At 40.2% G+C, this 17,513-nt stretch overlaps 1 protein-coding gene across 3 annotated transcripts in view; it reads left to right on the top strand.

Annotated features, from left to right (window-relative positions):
• Positions 1–16,627, top strand: part of pde8b (phosphodiesterase 8B) — a 42,389-nt gene extending 25,762 nt beyond the window's left edge. Inside the window, exons 11-22 of one of the 3 annotated variants that reach the window (XM_085358488.1) lie at positions 1,858–1,909; positions 2,947–3,024; positions 3,717–3,793; positions 4,390–4,554; positions 6,018–6,063; positions 6,789–6,918; positions 7,101–7,299; positions 7,982–8,199; positions 8,331–8,469; positions 9,110–9,277; positions 9,472–9,601; positions 16,518–16,627. In XM_085358488.1, coding sequence (XP_085214614.1) covers positions 1,858–1,909; positions 2,947–3,024; positions 3,717–3,793; positions 4,390–4,554; positions 6,018–6,063; positions 6,789–6,918; positions 7,101–7,299; positions 7,982–8,199; positions 8,331–8,469; positions 9,110–9,277; positions 9,472–9,601; positions 16,518–16,627 — 1,512 coding nt within the window. Of the gene's footprint in view, positions 1–1,857; positions 1,910–2,946; positions 3,025–3,716; positions 3,794–4,389; positions 4,555–6,017; positions 6,064–6,788; positions 6,919–7,100; positions 7,300–7,981; positions 8,200–8,330; positions 8,476–9,109; positions 9,278–9,471; positions 9,602–16,517 lie in introns of all 3 variants that reach the window. The other 2 variants (XM_085358489.1, XM_085358490.1) reach the window with 2 other exon arrangements.
• The last annotated feature ends 886 nt before the right edge of the window (positions 16,628–17,513 follow it).

The following is a 17,513-nucleotide window of genomic DNA, read 5'->3' as shown; positions in this document are numbered from 1 at the left end:
CCCCCTTTGCTTAAAACTTTAAGCAAAGGGGGTATAAAGAAAGACCAACTAGCCAATTCTATGAGATTGAAATGGATTTTAAAAATGACATGTAGCTGAAGTGTTCAAGGGATAGTTTTCATTGCTCCATAGCGAAATTACACGTTCCTAAATATGTAAAAATGATTTACAGTTATAGACAGTGTTTGTATACATGCATAAATGATTGCATAAACATGCAGGTTGCGCTGTCAGCAAGTTGCATAGGTGCAGTGAGTCACTGGGTAAGGAAAATCTTCTTAACCTGATTAGAGGCTCTACCCATCCGAAGAACCTGAGTGTGACTAACAGGGTGTACCATGCAAATTGTTACCTATATAAATATGCTGTATTAAATATATGCATGCAAACACACATATATATTGAGAGAGAGGCAGACACAGCAAACAAGTTTCTTGTATTTTGCTCGTTTGTGTTGTTGTGTTTGCACATCTCTGTTGCTTGTGGGGCTCGCACACAAGAATTTCACTCGCATGTGCTGTGCCAGTGTGCCTGCACATGTGATGTGACAATAAAAGTGATTTGATTTGATTTGATTTGAAATACACAAAAGCTCATAGCCATGAGTTATGCCTTTCCAAACATTTGTGAAAGGCATAACTTGGGGATAGTTTTCACTGGTTCACTGAATCACGTGTAGTAGTTACTGTAATAGAATGTGACAATGGTACTGGGTCAGTTCTTGAAATTCCTTCCTTCCTAGATATTCCATAATCAACCTTAAGAGACATTATTGCAAAGTGGAAACATTTGGGAACCACAGCACCTGAGCCACAAAGTAGCAGACCATGTAAAGTTGCTGAGTGCAAAGAAGTGCACAGCGAAAAAAAGTTTTCCATCGGTGTGCAGACTTCAGACTCCTTTAACATCAGCATGAAAACCGTGTACCAAGAGCTTCAGGGCATGAGCAGGGAACTCCCACACGTGACCTTAGCACAAAAAAGAAAATAACAGAATAAGCTGCTTAGCATTGGCAGAGGACATTTTGCAAGTTCTTAATGGGCACAACCCACGTAATCAACTCTGTTGCTCCACCCACAGATGTGTTTTACTTACAAGGAAATAAAATGTATTCCCAAGAAGCACTCTTACAATAAAGACATAATCCACCAAACACAAATTTCTTAACTTTTTAAAAAATAAATGAATCTATGATTTAGTGCATTGAAATGTATGTTACCATTAGCTTGACTCATAAGAATTGTATAAATATCACTATATAAAGAATCAAACGCAATTAGCATACTGCTAGTGTCACTGCGCTTGAGCCTATAGTGTGTGTTAACATGCTAAGTAGTTACTAGTTTTTAGTCTTTGAATTAAGAAGTGCTATGTCACTGATACAGAGACAGGGTGGGTTTATATTTATTAAGATCTTGTCCTGCAGACATACATTTTATGATATGCCATTTTTATACTACATAAATCCATTCTGATCAAACACGTTGGTAACACACTGGATCACTTTGCAGGCTATCCACTTTACTTACTTAACGACGTTAATACTGTATTCATAGTCATACTGAATTCTCCAGTCATACATAGGTTGTATTCACAATGCTCTGTTATAGTAATACAAACCTGTATATTCCTTGCAGTTCCTTTGCCTAAATCAATAATTTTTATAGACTGCTATATCTTAACAATGATACAGAAGGCTGAAATAAGATTGGAACAAATTCTTAAAATATACAGAATGTTAAAATAAATCCAGCATTTTGCTTTAGCCCCAAATGCGTCTGATTATATCCATCACAGTAAATGCATATCCACAGTGCACACCTAAATTTTAATCATCTCTTGCTCTCTGTCCACCAGCTCCACAAGTTCAACAAGGAGGAGAGATACAGCGGGGAAAATTCTCACTCAGGTATCTTACAACATTTTTTTTTCTTTCACAGTTCCTTTATCTCTTAATTGCAGAGGTGTATTTTATGGTTCTCGCAAGTAGAACTAATAGATAAATATAGAATGATATGGAATTATTTTCGGATAGGCTCCATTTGGAGAAGGTAAATTATAGAGTTCATCCACAATGGTCTGACAATGAGAAAATAGGATGGATCATCTCAAACTGGTTTCTTGAATATGACAGCGGGCTGTACTCAAATGCATAAGGCATTGTAACCTTGGTTCTCTGAGTGAGAGAATGTCACATATTCTGAGTGGAGAGATAGTCTCGATATGATAGAGAACTCCCGTTTCACCGCATCCCAAAGGTGTTCTGTAACCAACCGTTTTACATCATGGATGTGTAGCCAACAAACATAAAGCAAATGCATGTGGAGCAGAATTTTTGAGGACTGTTTTCTGCACCTTGTCGAATCTTTGTCACAAAGAATTAAAGCAGTTCTGAAGGAAAAAGGGGATCCTACCCAGTACTAGTAAAGTGTATCTAGTAAAGTGGCTGTTAAGTGTATTAAATTAAATTAAATCAAATCAAGCAGCTAAAGCAAAAGTATTATCTATGCAGAATATATAAATGACACTGTTGGTTTAATAATTTTTGGTTCATTAATGTGTATTTCATTTTAATGTTGCACATGTAGATGACTTATTAACTGCTGGGTAACCTTATTTCCAGTATTTAAGACTGCAGACTGTTACGTAGCTTTAGCTTTAAAATAAATGTGATGGAGTATAAAGTAAAACACTGTAAATGCAATGGAGTTGAAGCAGAATGCTGAATAACAGTGAACTTTAAACAAGCTACAAGTACATTAAAACTGTACTCGAGCTAAGTCCTTGAGTAAATCTACTTTGTTAAATTCCGCTGTCCTATCCATGCTCTCTTTAAATGTCAGTGGATATTGTAAGGGGGTCACCAAAGTAAACAAGTCCACGTTTGTTATTATTCTCAAAGATGAAATTACTTGATCGTATTACATGCATTACTTCCATCCGCAGAGTGCTATTCTCTACGACACCGAGACAGAAGAAAAGATTCGATGGACGACCGATCGGTGAGCTCCCGTAGTAGTGACGGTAAGGATATTTAAAATGTGTTTTACGTTTTTGAGCCTCTGTTTAAATTGGTACAACTCTAGTTTGCGCCACTCCAAAAGCACAACCAGACATCTAAACATATTTTCAATTGGCTTGGCTAAAGCTGATAACAGTTAAGATTATAATGAGGAGAAGATAAACAAAACAGGCCCCAATCCTGATGTACGGCAAGTGTGGAGCGCTAACTAAACAACACAATGTAACGGGAGCCATGGTCTACAGCTAAATATCTGAAGAAGATGTTTGAACACAAAACAACCGTAGTAGATTGAACATAATAAAAAAATGTGAATAAAGCAAAGGAGAACACAAAATAGGAGTGGGTAAAGAAAGAATGAAGGAATGATTGGAGATAGCGAATGAGAGAGTGAGTCAGACTGTGTTATGGTAGGTGCTTGAACTAAAGAGATCGTACAGAGAGATGTTGAGGGCTGATAACATGCATACCTCCCTCTTCCACTCACTTTGACGCAGCTGCTATTTTAAGTTATCTCAGCTGCATGCTGCTTCTCCTCTGCTCACCCTCAAAATATTTTCTCTTGCTCTTTTTTTTATCTCTTTCATTCATGAGCATTTTGATGAAAGCCAAAATCGTGTTATTATTACTGATAATCCACAAGCCATAATATAGTGATCACAATACCAATACCATAATGTTTTCTACATTGCAGCTCCCAGTTTACAAAATCGAAGATACTCTTCTGTGGCCAGGATTCATTCTATGACCATTGAGGCTCCAATAACAAAGGTATGCTGCTTTAAGCAGTGGAGTTAATCATTTACAGTAAAATAAACCTTAAATGTACCAAAGCAAATGCTATGTAAAAATGACCAGAAGTCACAACTTGCACTGTGTTTTTATCCTTCGATGCCAGAGACAATATGTTTGTGGGTTGTCTGTCCAGCCCTCAGCATGTACGTTCATCCATCTGTTTTGGGGGTTTTTTTTTTCATTACAAGAAGTCACAATGACTCAACAAAGAACTTAGAAGACTTAACCTGTTAAAGGTCACTGAAGCTCCGAAAACACTTTTTTTTTCTTGGTTATAACTCTTTAAATTTCATACTCTTTTGATGACAGCATTGTACACAAATAAAATGAAACCTCCGTTTGTGAAAAAGTAAAATAGTGGCATTTTATTTCCAAAGTCAGCTTTATTGTGACTTCATAATGTTTTTCACTGTTGTGGCTGTTGTCCAAGTAACTCAGGAACAAACTGGAAGTGTTTGGACACATTTATAATATCTAACATATCAAGCATTTAGTAGCTTGAGGGACCACCTTTCACAGCAATAACAGGAAGTGCTAACTGCTAACTGGCTACTCTTTTCCCTCATTCCCAGGTAATAAACATCATCAATGCAGCTCAGGAGAGCAGTCCAGTAACGGTAGCCGAAGCTCTGGACCGTGTGTTGGAGATCCTGAGGACCACTGAGCTCTACTCCCCTCAGCTTGCCTCCAAAGAAGATGACCCACACACAAGCGACCTGGTTGGCGGGCTTATGAGTGTAAGAATTAGTTAGTATACGTACTTAAACATTGGTTCGTAAGTTGAGATGCCTGAAACACTTTATAAGGAGACATAAGAAACAGGCTGTTTTTAATCACAGTGTAAAACTGTTACCTCATGCATATAAAATATAAAAAGGTATTTTCATTCAGCCGAGAAATGTTTGCCTTCAGCAATCACGCTTGTGTTTTTGTACTGCCAACAGTTTTTATTTAATTTGAATTTGTTGAATAAGCCCAACTATGAGGTGAGTCACTGCACACATACATTTCTGTTTTGAAAGCAAGTTTTAGGTTCCAGCAGCAATATTATAGACCGCTGATGCAGTCTATCAGTCAAATTGTTTAATGTATGATTTTTCTCCGCAGTATAGATCTGCTGTGTTTTCTAGTAACTACCAAAAGTACATCAATTCAGTGACAATGTGATGGTAAAGGAGATACCAGCTCTACTTTTCTCCTCCTATTGTTATGGTTCAGGCTCATCCTTCAGGCTCATCTTGTATTCATCTCTCCAAAGAAGTTTTTTCAAAACAGGCTCTTTCTGACAAAGTCTTATCTGGCCTTCATGTTCTTGAAAGTAACCAATGGTTTGCACCTTGTTGTAAACACTGTATGTCCGTTTATGAAGGCGTCTCTTGCTTAAAGACTTTGAGTCTTGACAAAAGTCTTCTTGTCAAGAGGTTTGTCTTAACCAAGAACATAATTCTTTAATTATCCCCTTTAGTTGTCTTTCAGTGTTGCTGTGCATTCATTCTTTTAAAAAATATACCAGATTGTTGATTTGGCCACATCAAAATCTCTCTGATGGGTTTATTTTAGTTCCACTGCTTAATTATGGCCTCCTTCACTTGCATCAATATCTCTGTGGACCTTATAGTTAAGAGTTCCAGTGCAAAGACACCAAATGCAAGTTCAACACTCAAAATCAGCTTCAGAAAGTGCCTTTCTGATGATGGGGTACTGTATATAAAAATATCTAAACTAAACAGTTAATGCAGTACTTTTAAACTCCATTGGTTAAAGCGCTGCACTGAATTACAATAATTGAAACACACTTTTAATGGTATACAGAGGCACAACTACAAAAGAAACTCTGCAAAATAAAGTTTTAAAAAGCTTTCTCTCCTTGGAAGTTTTACTTGTTTCACCATCTCTGTGGGGAGTGGCTCACTTTTGGAAGCAGACTCGAGTAGTCAGTTAGAGAACGGCAGTTTTCTTGTCTTCCATGTTGGGTTTATTTTGATGCTTAGTTAATCCACCAACTCTCCCCAATAAATGCATCTTTCACTCCAGTTTGTTGCACTGTGTGTGCAAGTTGAAATATTGAGCAAGGCTGCCACATTATTTGTTTTGGGGTTCTAATGGAATAGTCAGATGTTAAGAATAATAGGCTCACTGTCTGTCTCAAGAAACAAAATCATTTTCAAAAAATCATTTTCTTCATTTTTTTCCCCTCCAGGATGGGCTGCGCAGACTCTCTGGGAATGAATATGTTTTCTGCAAAAGTAAGTTTTAATGCACTGTAATATCAATGGCAACAAAGAAAAAGAAACAGAGGAATACAGTGGGTACTATTGCACACTGGTGTGTTTTCATGAGTGAATATCCACAACAAGGGGGTGAAAAATCAATATATATTGCACAATAATCCTGTGCATTATGTAAATATTTCAATGTATGTATAAATATATTGGCAACACCGGGGCAATAACTTCATAGTAGCTAGCTGTTAATGAAGCATTAGGTTAAAAACATGTGGGACTAGAGATATGTTTGGGTGTTGCCTTTTGGGTGTTGAATGTGGTCTGTTGTCTTGATGGAATCTCTTGAATAAATATTAAGTTTGAAGTTGTTGTTGGCAGGATGAAAGAGTCGCAATGTTCTTGTAACATTGTAGAGTGTGTATTTTTCCATCTCAGTTTATTACATAACCCCATTATAATGACTACAGTCACAAGAGCACTTAACTGAGAGATGACCCAAAGCAAGAGTCAATTTTCTGAGATATGGTCTAATTTGTCATTATGTTGAAAGCTGTGTCTTTGTAAGTGTAACTGCAACACCACCGGTGCTCCTTCACTTCTCTAAATAATTTTATTGCACACTGTATTGCTACCACAGTCTTTACATTTTCAGAACAACTATTGGTATAAATATTACAGAGCCAACACAGGTACAATAGTTCGTTGGTCTTTTTATGGTGACATTTTTATGTGTGTGTGTCTATTAGACATGAGTCAGAGCCAGCTGGCTATCCCAGTCGCTTTGAATGATGTTCCTCCAAACATCGCTGAGATGCTGAATGATGAGGAGTGCTGGGAATTCAACATCCTGGAGCTGGAGGCAGCTACACACAAAAGGTACAAAGATGATTTAATCCAGAGAGTCCAAACAATATCAAATTCCTTGGATTCGAAAAAGCTACGTATGCTTATTGGCTTCAATTCATTTCGTTATCCAGTAGTGATCTGTTTTGCTGCATTTTTCTTACTTTAACCTGTTCCACGCATATTCATCCAGTCCTTTGTGTGATCCCCTGCAGACCACTGACATACCTAGGCCTGAAGATTTGCACAAGTTTTGGAGTGTGTGAGTTCTTAAACTGCTCGGAGGCTACACTGCGCTCCTGGCTGCAGCTCATTGAGGCCAGCTACCACTCCTCTAACTCCTACCACAATTCCACACACGCTGCAGATGTGCTGCACGCTACAGCCTACTTCCTACGCAAAGAGAGAGTCAAGGTTAGAAGAAAAGCACACATATAAACTGAGTGAGCGGCACATGAGAATGATAAATCTAAAACAGGAGATACTAAATAATATATACACATTTAATGAATTGTATATTTTGGTTTATTAAGGAAAATATACCAAAAATATACCCAAAAAAACATGTTATGCTAATAACAAAAAAATGTAATGATACTGTTGATAGAAGATGTTGTTTGCTTGTGCAGATTATTTAAAAAAAACTCTAGATATGTTTGCATACCAGCATTTATTAAAAGGAACACAAGCAAAAGATCTGAATACGATTCATTGTACAATCCCAATTCCAAAAAAGCTGGGATACACATACAGATTAACTGGAATAGGACTGGGCGTCTCTGTTCACGGCACCCCTTGTGTTCTAAAACCAGATAAGCAGCAGAAAATGATGGTGGATGGATTTAAATTCACTTTTTTATTTTATTTGCAATTGCAACTGAAAAAAGCCTCATATAGCATCGTGCAATACAGATATAGTATTCATTATGAAGATTAAATAAAATCCATCCATCCATCATTTTCTGCTACTGGCTTTGGAACACGAGGGGAGCAATCTAAACAGAGATGCCAGGACCTATTCCAGCAAGTTCTTGCATCCATATATGCAGAGCAGTCCAGTACTGATGTGGCCTTTTGTTTCCACTGTTTTCTTCAGAGCAGTCTGGACCAGCTGGATGAGGTGGCAGCACTGATAGCAGCAGCAGTCCACGATGTGGACCACCCAGGCAGGACCAACTCCTTCTTGTGTAATGCAGGTAGTGAACTGGCCATACTCTACAATGACACGGCCGTTCTGGAGAGCCACCACGCAGCCCTCGCCTTCCAGCTCACTGTCCGTGACAGCAAGAGCAACATTTTCAAGAACATCGACAGGTCAATAGAAGCAGCACACCTGCTTTTTTTTTCTTTTTGTTTTCTTCTTAGTCACAGCTGATTTACATTAGCATGCAGCAACAATGCAGAATGTGAATAGATGCTGATTTTATTTTACCCTTTGCATACAGGACTCAGTTCCGAACGCTGCGACAGGCCATCATAGACATGGTGCTGGCCACAGAGATGACCAGACACTTTGAACACGTCAGCAAATTTGTGAATAGTATCAACAAGCCAATGGCTGCCATAGAGGAGACCAGCACGAGTGTAAGTGTCAGATAGCTTCAGAGACACTCAGTAAGAGCAAATAATAAGGTGTATACATTTTGGAAAAATACTGAATGTAATAAACTTTTTAAAAGAAAGAATTATTAATTGTTGTAATTAATTGTTTTATCTCGACTATTATATATGTGTTAACCCCATAAAGCCTGAAATATGAACTCATTGTAGCCAGAATGTTCTAATCTTTGAAACTGGAGTGTTTATTGAAGGACAAGAAATGAAATATCAATTTTAAATTTGATTAGTTTTAATTTGTATCATTCTTTTGCTGCAAAAACTCCCAAAACCTCATGCATTGAATACTGGAGGGGGAAACTGTGACTGAGATTAAAATTTGATTAACTGCTCAGCAGTAGTTTGCTTAGTCTGCCGAAGGATGAAGGCCTGGGGAGAAAAAGAGCAACACTTCCTGTTTGGTTTACTTTTCTTTTTTTTTTGCAAACAATACAAATGGTTCCACATTAGCTCTTTCCAGGAAACGTTCCAGAAAGTTATTAGAAATCAGAGTTACAAAACAGATATGTGATGAGACTATATGTCTCAGTATATGTGTTTGTGTGTCTTATGTCCTTCATTTTTCTGGATGTCCCAGATGGTTATATCTGCTGTGTCTTTCCCACAGAGCGTGAACAGTGACTGTGAGGGTCAGGCCAACATCAGAAACTCTCCAGAGAATCGTCTGCTGATAAAGAGGATGCTGATCAAGTGTGCAGATGTGGCAAACCCCTGCAGACCACTCGAGCTCTGCATCGAGTGGGCTGGACGGATCTCTGAGGAGTACTTTGCACAGGTGTGGGAGCATCAGTAAAACAGCTTAGTTTAATAGCGGGTTTAAAGCTTAGAACAGAATCATTACTGTGAAGATAGTTAACTGTTCATTTAATTTTATTTGTTTTTGCTTAATCACTTTGCATACTTTATTAGATAAATGGCCTCCTGCCGTCTAAGCTCCCTGTTTATTGAATTATGTGTGTTTCCCTGCAGACAGATGAGGAGAAGAGACAAGGGCTGCCAGTGGTGATGCCCGTTTTCGACAGGAACACCTGCAGTGTCCCCAAATCTCAGATTTCCTTCATAGACTACTTCATCACTGATATGTTTGACGCCTGGGATGGTAAGAGCAAAAAATTCAACTGTGTTCTGTGTTTCTCTCTCAGGGGTGGTTTTCCACACAGTCTTCTTAGTCATTTTCTTCTTTGTTTCCATTTCAATAGAGTGGAGTATTATATTTACACACATATTAAGTCTGACTGTGCAGCTAAAAGGTCAGGATCATAAATCATAGATTGGGACTTGCTGCTTAACAAGTTTAAATGTTTACTTTCACAGAACAAAAGTAACTGTTGTTCTATAAGAAGCCATTTGCTTGCTAAGGATTCCTCTAATGCTTTCACTCAGACCATTTCCCAAATGATCTTTCACATCTTTTCTCTTGAAGTGATAATTGTTTCACATTCTACATGTGACTGCAATCTTTACTAAATGTCCTAAAGTTACCAGCCTGCTTCTGTTAGTCCAAGCAGTCTTGTTCTCTTGTTTCTAAATACATCTGTGGATGTGAGATTGATAAAAAGAAAATGCATTCCCGACAACACTGTCATCAACAGAAACTGGTGAGATTTGCTCAGATTGCAAAATAAAGACTGTGACAAAGTCAAAAACTAGTAATATAAGCTGGACAGTTGCTGACTGGTTCATAGACCACCATTTAAAATGTCACAAAACGGCCGGAGGCCGAGTACCAAAAATCAAACCCACGTGCAGAAAACCCAAAGCGGAGGCTGAGGAAAGGGTTTAACAAAGGTTTATCAACTAGCACAAAAATGACATTTACGATAGTACCTGACTTAAGGCTTGACACATGGGGCGTGAGGGTCTTGGTCAGGGGAGAGGGATAAGCAAGGGGACAGGTCCAAGAAAGCAACAGCAGCTGGCTGGTGATTAGGTACGTATGTGCAGGTGGGAGATGGAAGCGTTGAAGGAGAGGTGGTGCGGTCCAGGTGGGTTTGGTGGTGTGTGGCAGCTGTCCTGAGCGGTGAAGGTCCCGAGGTGGTGCAAGGGCAGGAGGGCAGGCAGGTGAGGCAAGGAGATGATTCTGAAAGCAGGCGGGTTAACCAGATTTCCAAGATGAGTGGTTCAGTGTGCTGGAATTTCCTGGAGTAAATAGGGTAGTTGACGAACTAGTGAGGAAGCAGTGTCAGCAAGCAGCTTAAATCTCCAACCTGATTGCCTCAATCAGCTTCAGGTGAGGGAGGCTGTAGGCCCTGCCCATGGGTGGATACCAGGGAGGTCCAGACCTTCAGGAATTTTACAGCCACACACCCAGACCATGACATAAAAGGGTTTTTTTTCTTTTGTTTGTTCGTTTTTGGGATGCCAGAAAAGGCCAGATTTGAGTGAAAGAATAGAAAGCTGCATCCATAAATCAGCTTGATATTAACTGGAACACTAAATTTGGCGACTGAAAATCCTAAACTGTAAATTTATATACCAAACAAGACAAAACAGCAACCACCTGTCACTCAAAGCCAAGCCCCTAATAACTTGCAATAAATCACAACAACAGTTGCCTGAAGGTGCTTTGAATGAATCAAATAATAATACAAAACTTTGAGCCTGCAAGGCTTCGACTTGACAGCGTTATCGTTAACTCGGTTTCCCTGGGTCTTTTCCCGTGTGTTATGAATAAATCTTATTTTTTTTGTACCGGTACTGGTTTTATTTTGTTGTATTTATCCGCGACACCTTAAAGGCCGGTCCGTGAAAATACTGTCGGACATAAACCGGTCCGTGGTCAATAGGATGCAACGCCTCCGCAAAACAACTTCTGGTAACATAGAGGTCCATGGGAAAACAGCCCTCTGCTCTCGTGTGCTGTGATCTCAGTAGACACTTTCCTAATAACTTTGTGTGGTCAGTCACAAGTGTCAGGTCATGTTGAAATAAAACATATACATTTTCTTAAATATGATTATTATTAGGAAATACTGTGGCTCAGGATTCTAAAACAGGAAAAATTTAATTTTTCTGGATCAGAAAAAGGAGAATTATCCAGGTTATGCTAACAACGGATCAATCACAAATTGATAGCCAGTGAGTGTGCAGGGTCCTGCAGTTATCCTTTTCCAAAACAGCAAGACTGCAGTGGCTCGGCTCATCAGCCTAGATGATGATTTCTGTTTGAACCATAAACCTTGCTTTTAGGGATGGGTACCGGTGTCCGGTGCCATGATGGCACCGGTTCTGACATAAACGGTAGTAACCAGACCGAAAAGCAGCGCACATTTCGGTGCTTTATTTCGGTGCTTTTTTTTCCTGAGCTGTGATACACTTCTAGCCAATCATTTTACGTTTCCGAGGATAGTAGGCGGGGCTAGGTACGTATGTTCTGTTAGAGCAGAGCTACAGATTAAAAATGCCCAAGGCGAAGCGGTCAAAAGTCTGGCTGTACTTCACAGCAAAATATGCAAACTCAGCAGCCTGCAACAAGTGCTTTAAGCTGATACTGTGATACTGTCAAAGGAGGTAACACCAAGAATCCGATTAAACAGCTGGCGACGCATAGCGTTTTTTTTAAAAGCCAAGAAATGCGCCGTATTTGATAGCTTGCTGCGAGACCTCACACCGTGCACGTTGGGTGGGTTGCCAGTTATCGGACCCGGAGCAACATCCCCCAAAAACCCGAAGAATAGAGTCCTGGCCCCTAGCCCTGCCAGTGTAGCAGAAATGATGACGGATGATGATGCAGCAGCAGCCGTTCTTCTCTGCATGAGTAGCTTCATGTTGTTCGTGTGTAATTTACGTTGAGTAGGCTAACCACGTTATTACATTAATGCATGTAAGGTGAACTAGCAAACATCATCATAGCTACATGCGGCTGTCTTCTTGTTTGATGGCAGATACTCCCTTCACCCTGGCCAAAAAGGCTAAAATGACCAAAGAAAAAGTGGAAAACAGCTAAACATGAGAGGTTTTTGGACAAAGTTTGTGTTTTTTCCATTGTTTAAGCACTGCTTCCAGCCAAGAGTGATGCCATATATGCCACATAGCTGCAGAAAAGGCTAACATTGTTATCTTTTTACAAAAAAAACCAGCTGAACATGAGAGGTTTTTGGACAAAGTTTGTGTTCTCCATTCTTTAAGCACCGGTTCGAGCACCGTTTGAGCACCGGCACCGTTTCAAAAGTACCGATTTGGCACCGGTATCGGATAAAACCTAAACGATACCCATCCCTACTTGCTTTGATTTCAGTTTAAAGAAGCTCCTCCATTAATATCTTCAAATGGCTGCTGATTTATGTATTAATGGTTTCTTTCTCTGTTAAGCCAGGTTTTAGTTTTCAGGATCTGAGCGCATTCACATATAACTCTTCTGCTGCACAAAATCATTACTATGAGTGCAGTTTGCTCCAGTTTGTTATCATCACTGAACAGTTTGCTCTCCTCTAACTTTACAGCTGGGCTTCATTTGTTGCATTAGTAAGGTAGAGCTTAACAGCTTGCACGTGTAAAACTTATTCACCTACCAGAGAAAATATGCTGAAAATAAAAGCGTTAATGAAAACGTGACTCTTCCAGCTGTCTGTTCAGCATAAGTTACCATAGTGATTTAGCCAGGTAGAAAGGGAGCCACTTTCATGACACAGAAGACTCTACCTCCAAGCTCGTCGTAGCTCACTAACCTATTAATCTTGCTTCCTGCTACAGCCTTATGGTCAGCTCTAATGTTCCTCAAGCTGTATTTGTGCATGTGGTGGGGCGCATTATCCCACTTGATTTTGGATAGGGGGATAAGTAACATCCGCATGAATGCCAGGACCTACCCTGTCCCAACAGGAAATTGCATTGTAACATGATTAATGTTACTTACTGCAATGTTGTGTCTGCTCAGTGTAACCTTTCTTTGGGGACACTAAACCAGTCTGGGTTAAGACCTCTGAATCACTTCCCACATTTCCAGTTTGTTCCATAACTCAAATGCAATAATTGAAACAATTAGGCATTTCAGTCCAACTAAAACAAAACCTCTGACAGTGCCATCTTGACTCCTGGCCTCTTTTATTGCCGTCAGTGATTTTTTTCTTAGTAGATTGCAAGAGAGAAAATGACAGGAAAGAGATAGTGAGAGAAAGTGATGATGAGTGGAACGGGATAGTATGCTGCTTGTACTAGTTCCCCATTCCCACTGAATTCCCCTCTTAGCATAGTCTCCCCGAGAGGCAGCTTGTTTACTGTCAGCTCTGATGTCACGGAAAGATTCCAAACGCCAGTGGGATCAGGAGAAATTACAAGAGTATCAGGGGAGTGGAAGTCAGGGAAATAGTGGCAGGGATGAGGGTGGAGGGGTTGGCTACAATCACTCGACAAGCAGCCGAGCAGAACTTCACTTGCACATAAACACTAAAACACACATGCAGCCTCTTTCAATTCACCAGGGTCACTGTCAGGACAAGGCAGGGGTCATTGTTAGTTCCACAGATGCAGTGTGGCTCATCAACAAGGCCGGAAACAAGGATGTAAACAACACAAGCCGAAGCTGTGGTGCCTCAGGCTGTGGGTGTGTGTGTGAGAGAGAGAGGCAGAGAGACCTTTGAGCCCCAGCTGACCTTTAATGTGGGAGAACCATTGTAGAGTCTATGTAGCATTAGCAACTGTACACAAACTGACTGCACATAGCCTGCTTACAAATGTTAACAGTCCGTGTGGAATGATAACAGGAAGTCAGTGGCAAATGTAGGTGTTTATCCCTGATTTCCTGTTTTTGTGTGTCTGTGTGTGTGTGTTTGTTTGTTACTTTGTTTTTTGTTTTGTTTTTTGAAAATATAATTTACATATGTGTTTGTTGCATTCTCTCTACTGGGATTATTCATGGTTCTTTGAATAATCTGATATTTTGAGACTTGATACATTAAAATTACTTGTATAGATATGAGACATATGACCAACCAGGCTATGTCTGCAGGTGTCCCTTTAATCTTTTGCCAGCTGTCATCTGTCACCATATATGTTTCACATTTTTTAAAACCACTATCAGGTGAAATGAATAAAAACTACAGTGTCAACGGGAACAGTAAGTTTTTTAGTTGCAGTCTTAGGCTTCAGTCACACAGGGATAGGGGCCTAGAGGCCAGTCACTTGGGGAAAAAAACATATACCGAGACCAGTTGCGTGCGGTTGCTGGCAGTAGCTGTGAAAGCGATTGCTAATGCCCCAGCTGTGCAGGCCAAGAGACCATTCAGTGACCCACTGGTAACCAGAAATGGCTAGGAAAAGTGCGTATTCCACAACCGGCTGCTGAAGGTTATTGCCAGTTGCTAGCAAGAAATTGCACATAGCTATAAAAAGCACTCTGATAATGCTTTGATTGACATGGATTTGTCTGCAAACACTACAAAGACACTAATCATACTGTAAAGAGTTTTGAGGACAACCAGAATGCCTTCTAGTTGCACCCTTTGCACCTTTGGTTGAAGCTTTTAATGCTGAAGGCTGATGTTGTCCATTTCCAGTAACTGACAACAACCTCCAACAACTATTTGCCAACTAGTCAGAGAGTAGACATTTTTCCTAAGTGACCGGAGGTTGCCAGGGTTCTCACCACCTTTTACAGAGGCACCATTGAGAGTGTGTTGACAAGCAGCATCTCTCTCTGGCACAGGAACAGCAGTGCTTCAGACAAAAAGGCCCTGAGAAGAGTGGTGAGATCAGCTGAGAGGACTATTAGGGTCACACTGCCATCTATTGAGGGTCCAGCCAAACAACACTCCTTATCCAGAGCAAAAAACATCATCAGGGACACCTTCCGCCCCAACCCCAGCCTGTTCTCACTTCTGCCCTCAGGCAGACGGTATCATAGCCTGAGGTGCAGGTCGCACCTCAGGCGCTTTCCACCAGCCATCGAACTGCTGAACAGCACAAAAACAGCTTCTGTTCTCTAGATTATTATACTCTACCAATCGGTCAACAATCAGCATTTCTCTTTTGCAGTAATTGAATTGTTTTTTTATTTGTGCTTTTTAAATATGTACCACTGACTTTATATGTATTTATTTATTTAATTATTATATTTGCCTTTTTTTTAAACTCTATTGACATTTTTACATGTCTTTATGTAAGCTTGTGCTACGTAATTTCATTCTGCATTGCGTCTTTGAGGTAGTGCTGAATGACAATAAAGTAAATCTTGAATCTTGAAGGGGTGTCAACAAATAGTCTCTCAGCTTGTGTGAAGTATCCAAGAGTCTGTGACAAGGGCTGATTTGTGAAGGCTGGAAGGCAGAAGGTTTCGAAACAGCAGTTCCTTTGTTGTGTCCCTGGTATTTATTGTTTAGATCCCAGTGCCAAAAAACAAACCATGGACAAAAAACCAGTGAATCAGTGACGTGGTCACTGGCGGCAAACACTAACTCATGCTTGTGGGGAGTGAAGGCTGGTCTGTCTGGTCATTTCTTAATTCTGCTTGTATGACAAAGGTGTCAGAGTAATGTGTGTGGGGCTATATAAGTGCAGACCAGTCAGAGTGCTCATGCTTACCTAATCAATCACCAAATATGCCATCAATGTCCGAACTGGATCATAAAGTAATGGCCGTGTATGACAGCTAGATGAACTGCTTACCTGGAAAACCATGGGACTATGAGAAAAAGGCACTGCGCACATTACCTATTACACACACCAAATCTGTCCAAAAGTGGTTTGAGGAAGATTACAAAGAAGTCAAGATGATGATTTGGCCTACAAATGTTCTGATTGAGAAATTGTAGGATGTAATGGAAAATCAAGTCCAAACCATGGACGGTTTTATCTCCTGCCTTTCACACTTTGGTGCCAGATATCACAGGATATCGTCCACTGTCTTTTGTCTGAGCTATTTTGGTGAAACCAAGAGGATCTGTGCAATATTATTTCGATGATTTAATGGTTTGAATTTATAATTAGTTACTAACTATGACTGAAATCTGCCTAACAACACACATCTGTGTAGCCATGTTTGTTTTTAATTCTACCAACTTCAATGTGTCTCCTTGCAGCCTTTGCCACTCTTCCTGGCTTAATGGAGCACCTGTCAGAGAACTACAAATACTGGAAGACCTTGGATGAGATGAACTGTAAGAGTCTACGTCCTCCGCCTCCTTCGTGACCGAGTCCACATCCCCTCCTTACATATATCACTCCAAGCAGGGTAGGACAGTGAATGAAGCCCTGCGGTGGAACAGTTACTCTTTTCAGCTGGGATTTGACAGAAGTCCGTGACCTCTCAGGGGTTCCTGGATACGGCCTGAAAATTTTATAATCGGAAGAACACAGATATGCCGTTTCCATCTCAAATCACAGCCTCTTGTATGGTTCTAGCTGGAGGTGGTACCAGTAGAGAACAGGTGGTCACTGGAGGCTGTCTCCCTGTTGCCACTTTATGGCCCCCTAAAGTATATCTTGATAGCACCTCCATGGTACAGTGTGGACCTGATAGGTCACCTGACAATCTGTACCATACAGTGTAATACAACAGAAACCTGCACTTTAGCTAATCATGACATCTTACATTTTGAACTCCCTTTTTGTTGACTTTGCTTTTGGAAGTTTTCTTTAAAGCAAATATTTCCTTTCTGTATCTGTATACTGCTATAAAAGAAATATGGAAAGTAAAACGTGCCAATTGCCAGAGGCACTGACTGAAAACAAGAATCTGAAGTGATCTGAGCATGCATTTTAGTACAAGCGAGTGCAAATCTCCATACTTCCTTTTTCACAGTTCCAGCTAGTAAAAGGTGCTTAGCTGGAATTAATCTTTGCATTAGCTGTGAAACAACGTAGAGACTTGTGTCTGGGACCAAATTCCCTTCAATCCCTGTCCATTTGCCCTGTTCAGACAAAATCTAAAAGAAAGGGCACTTCCAGGAGTACTTACCTATGTACCAGGGTGCAGTCCACAGATTGCCGATTGTAGGGCTATTTTCGTGACAAATGCTGGATCCTGAGATCATATAGCTGCAGAATACCTTGTAAAATGCCACCTGATAACCTAC

This window comes from Diplotaxodon limnothrissa, linkage group LG7 (genome assembly GCF_057381915.1).
Source record: "Diplotaxodon limnothrissa isolate DT_005_m linkage group LG7, D_limnothrissa_male_GT1.1, whole genome shotgun sequence".
Classification (NCBI taxonomy): Eukaryota; Metazoa; Chordata; class Actinopteri; order Cichliformes; family Cichlidae; genus Diplotaxodon; species Diplotaxodon limnothrissa.
This window is presented reverse-complemented; position numbering and strand designations above follow the sequence as displayed.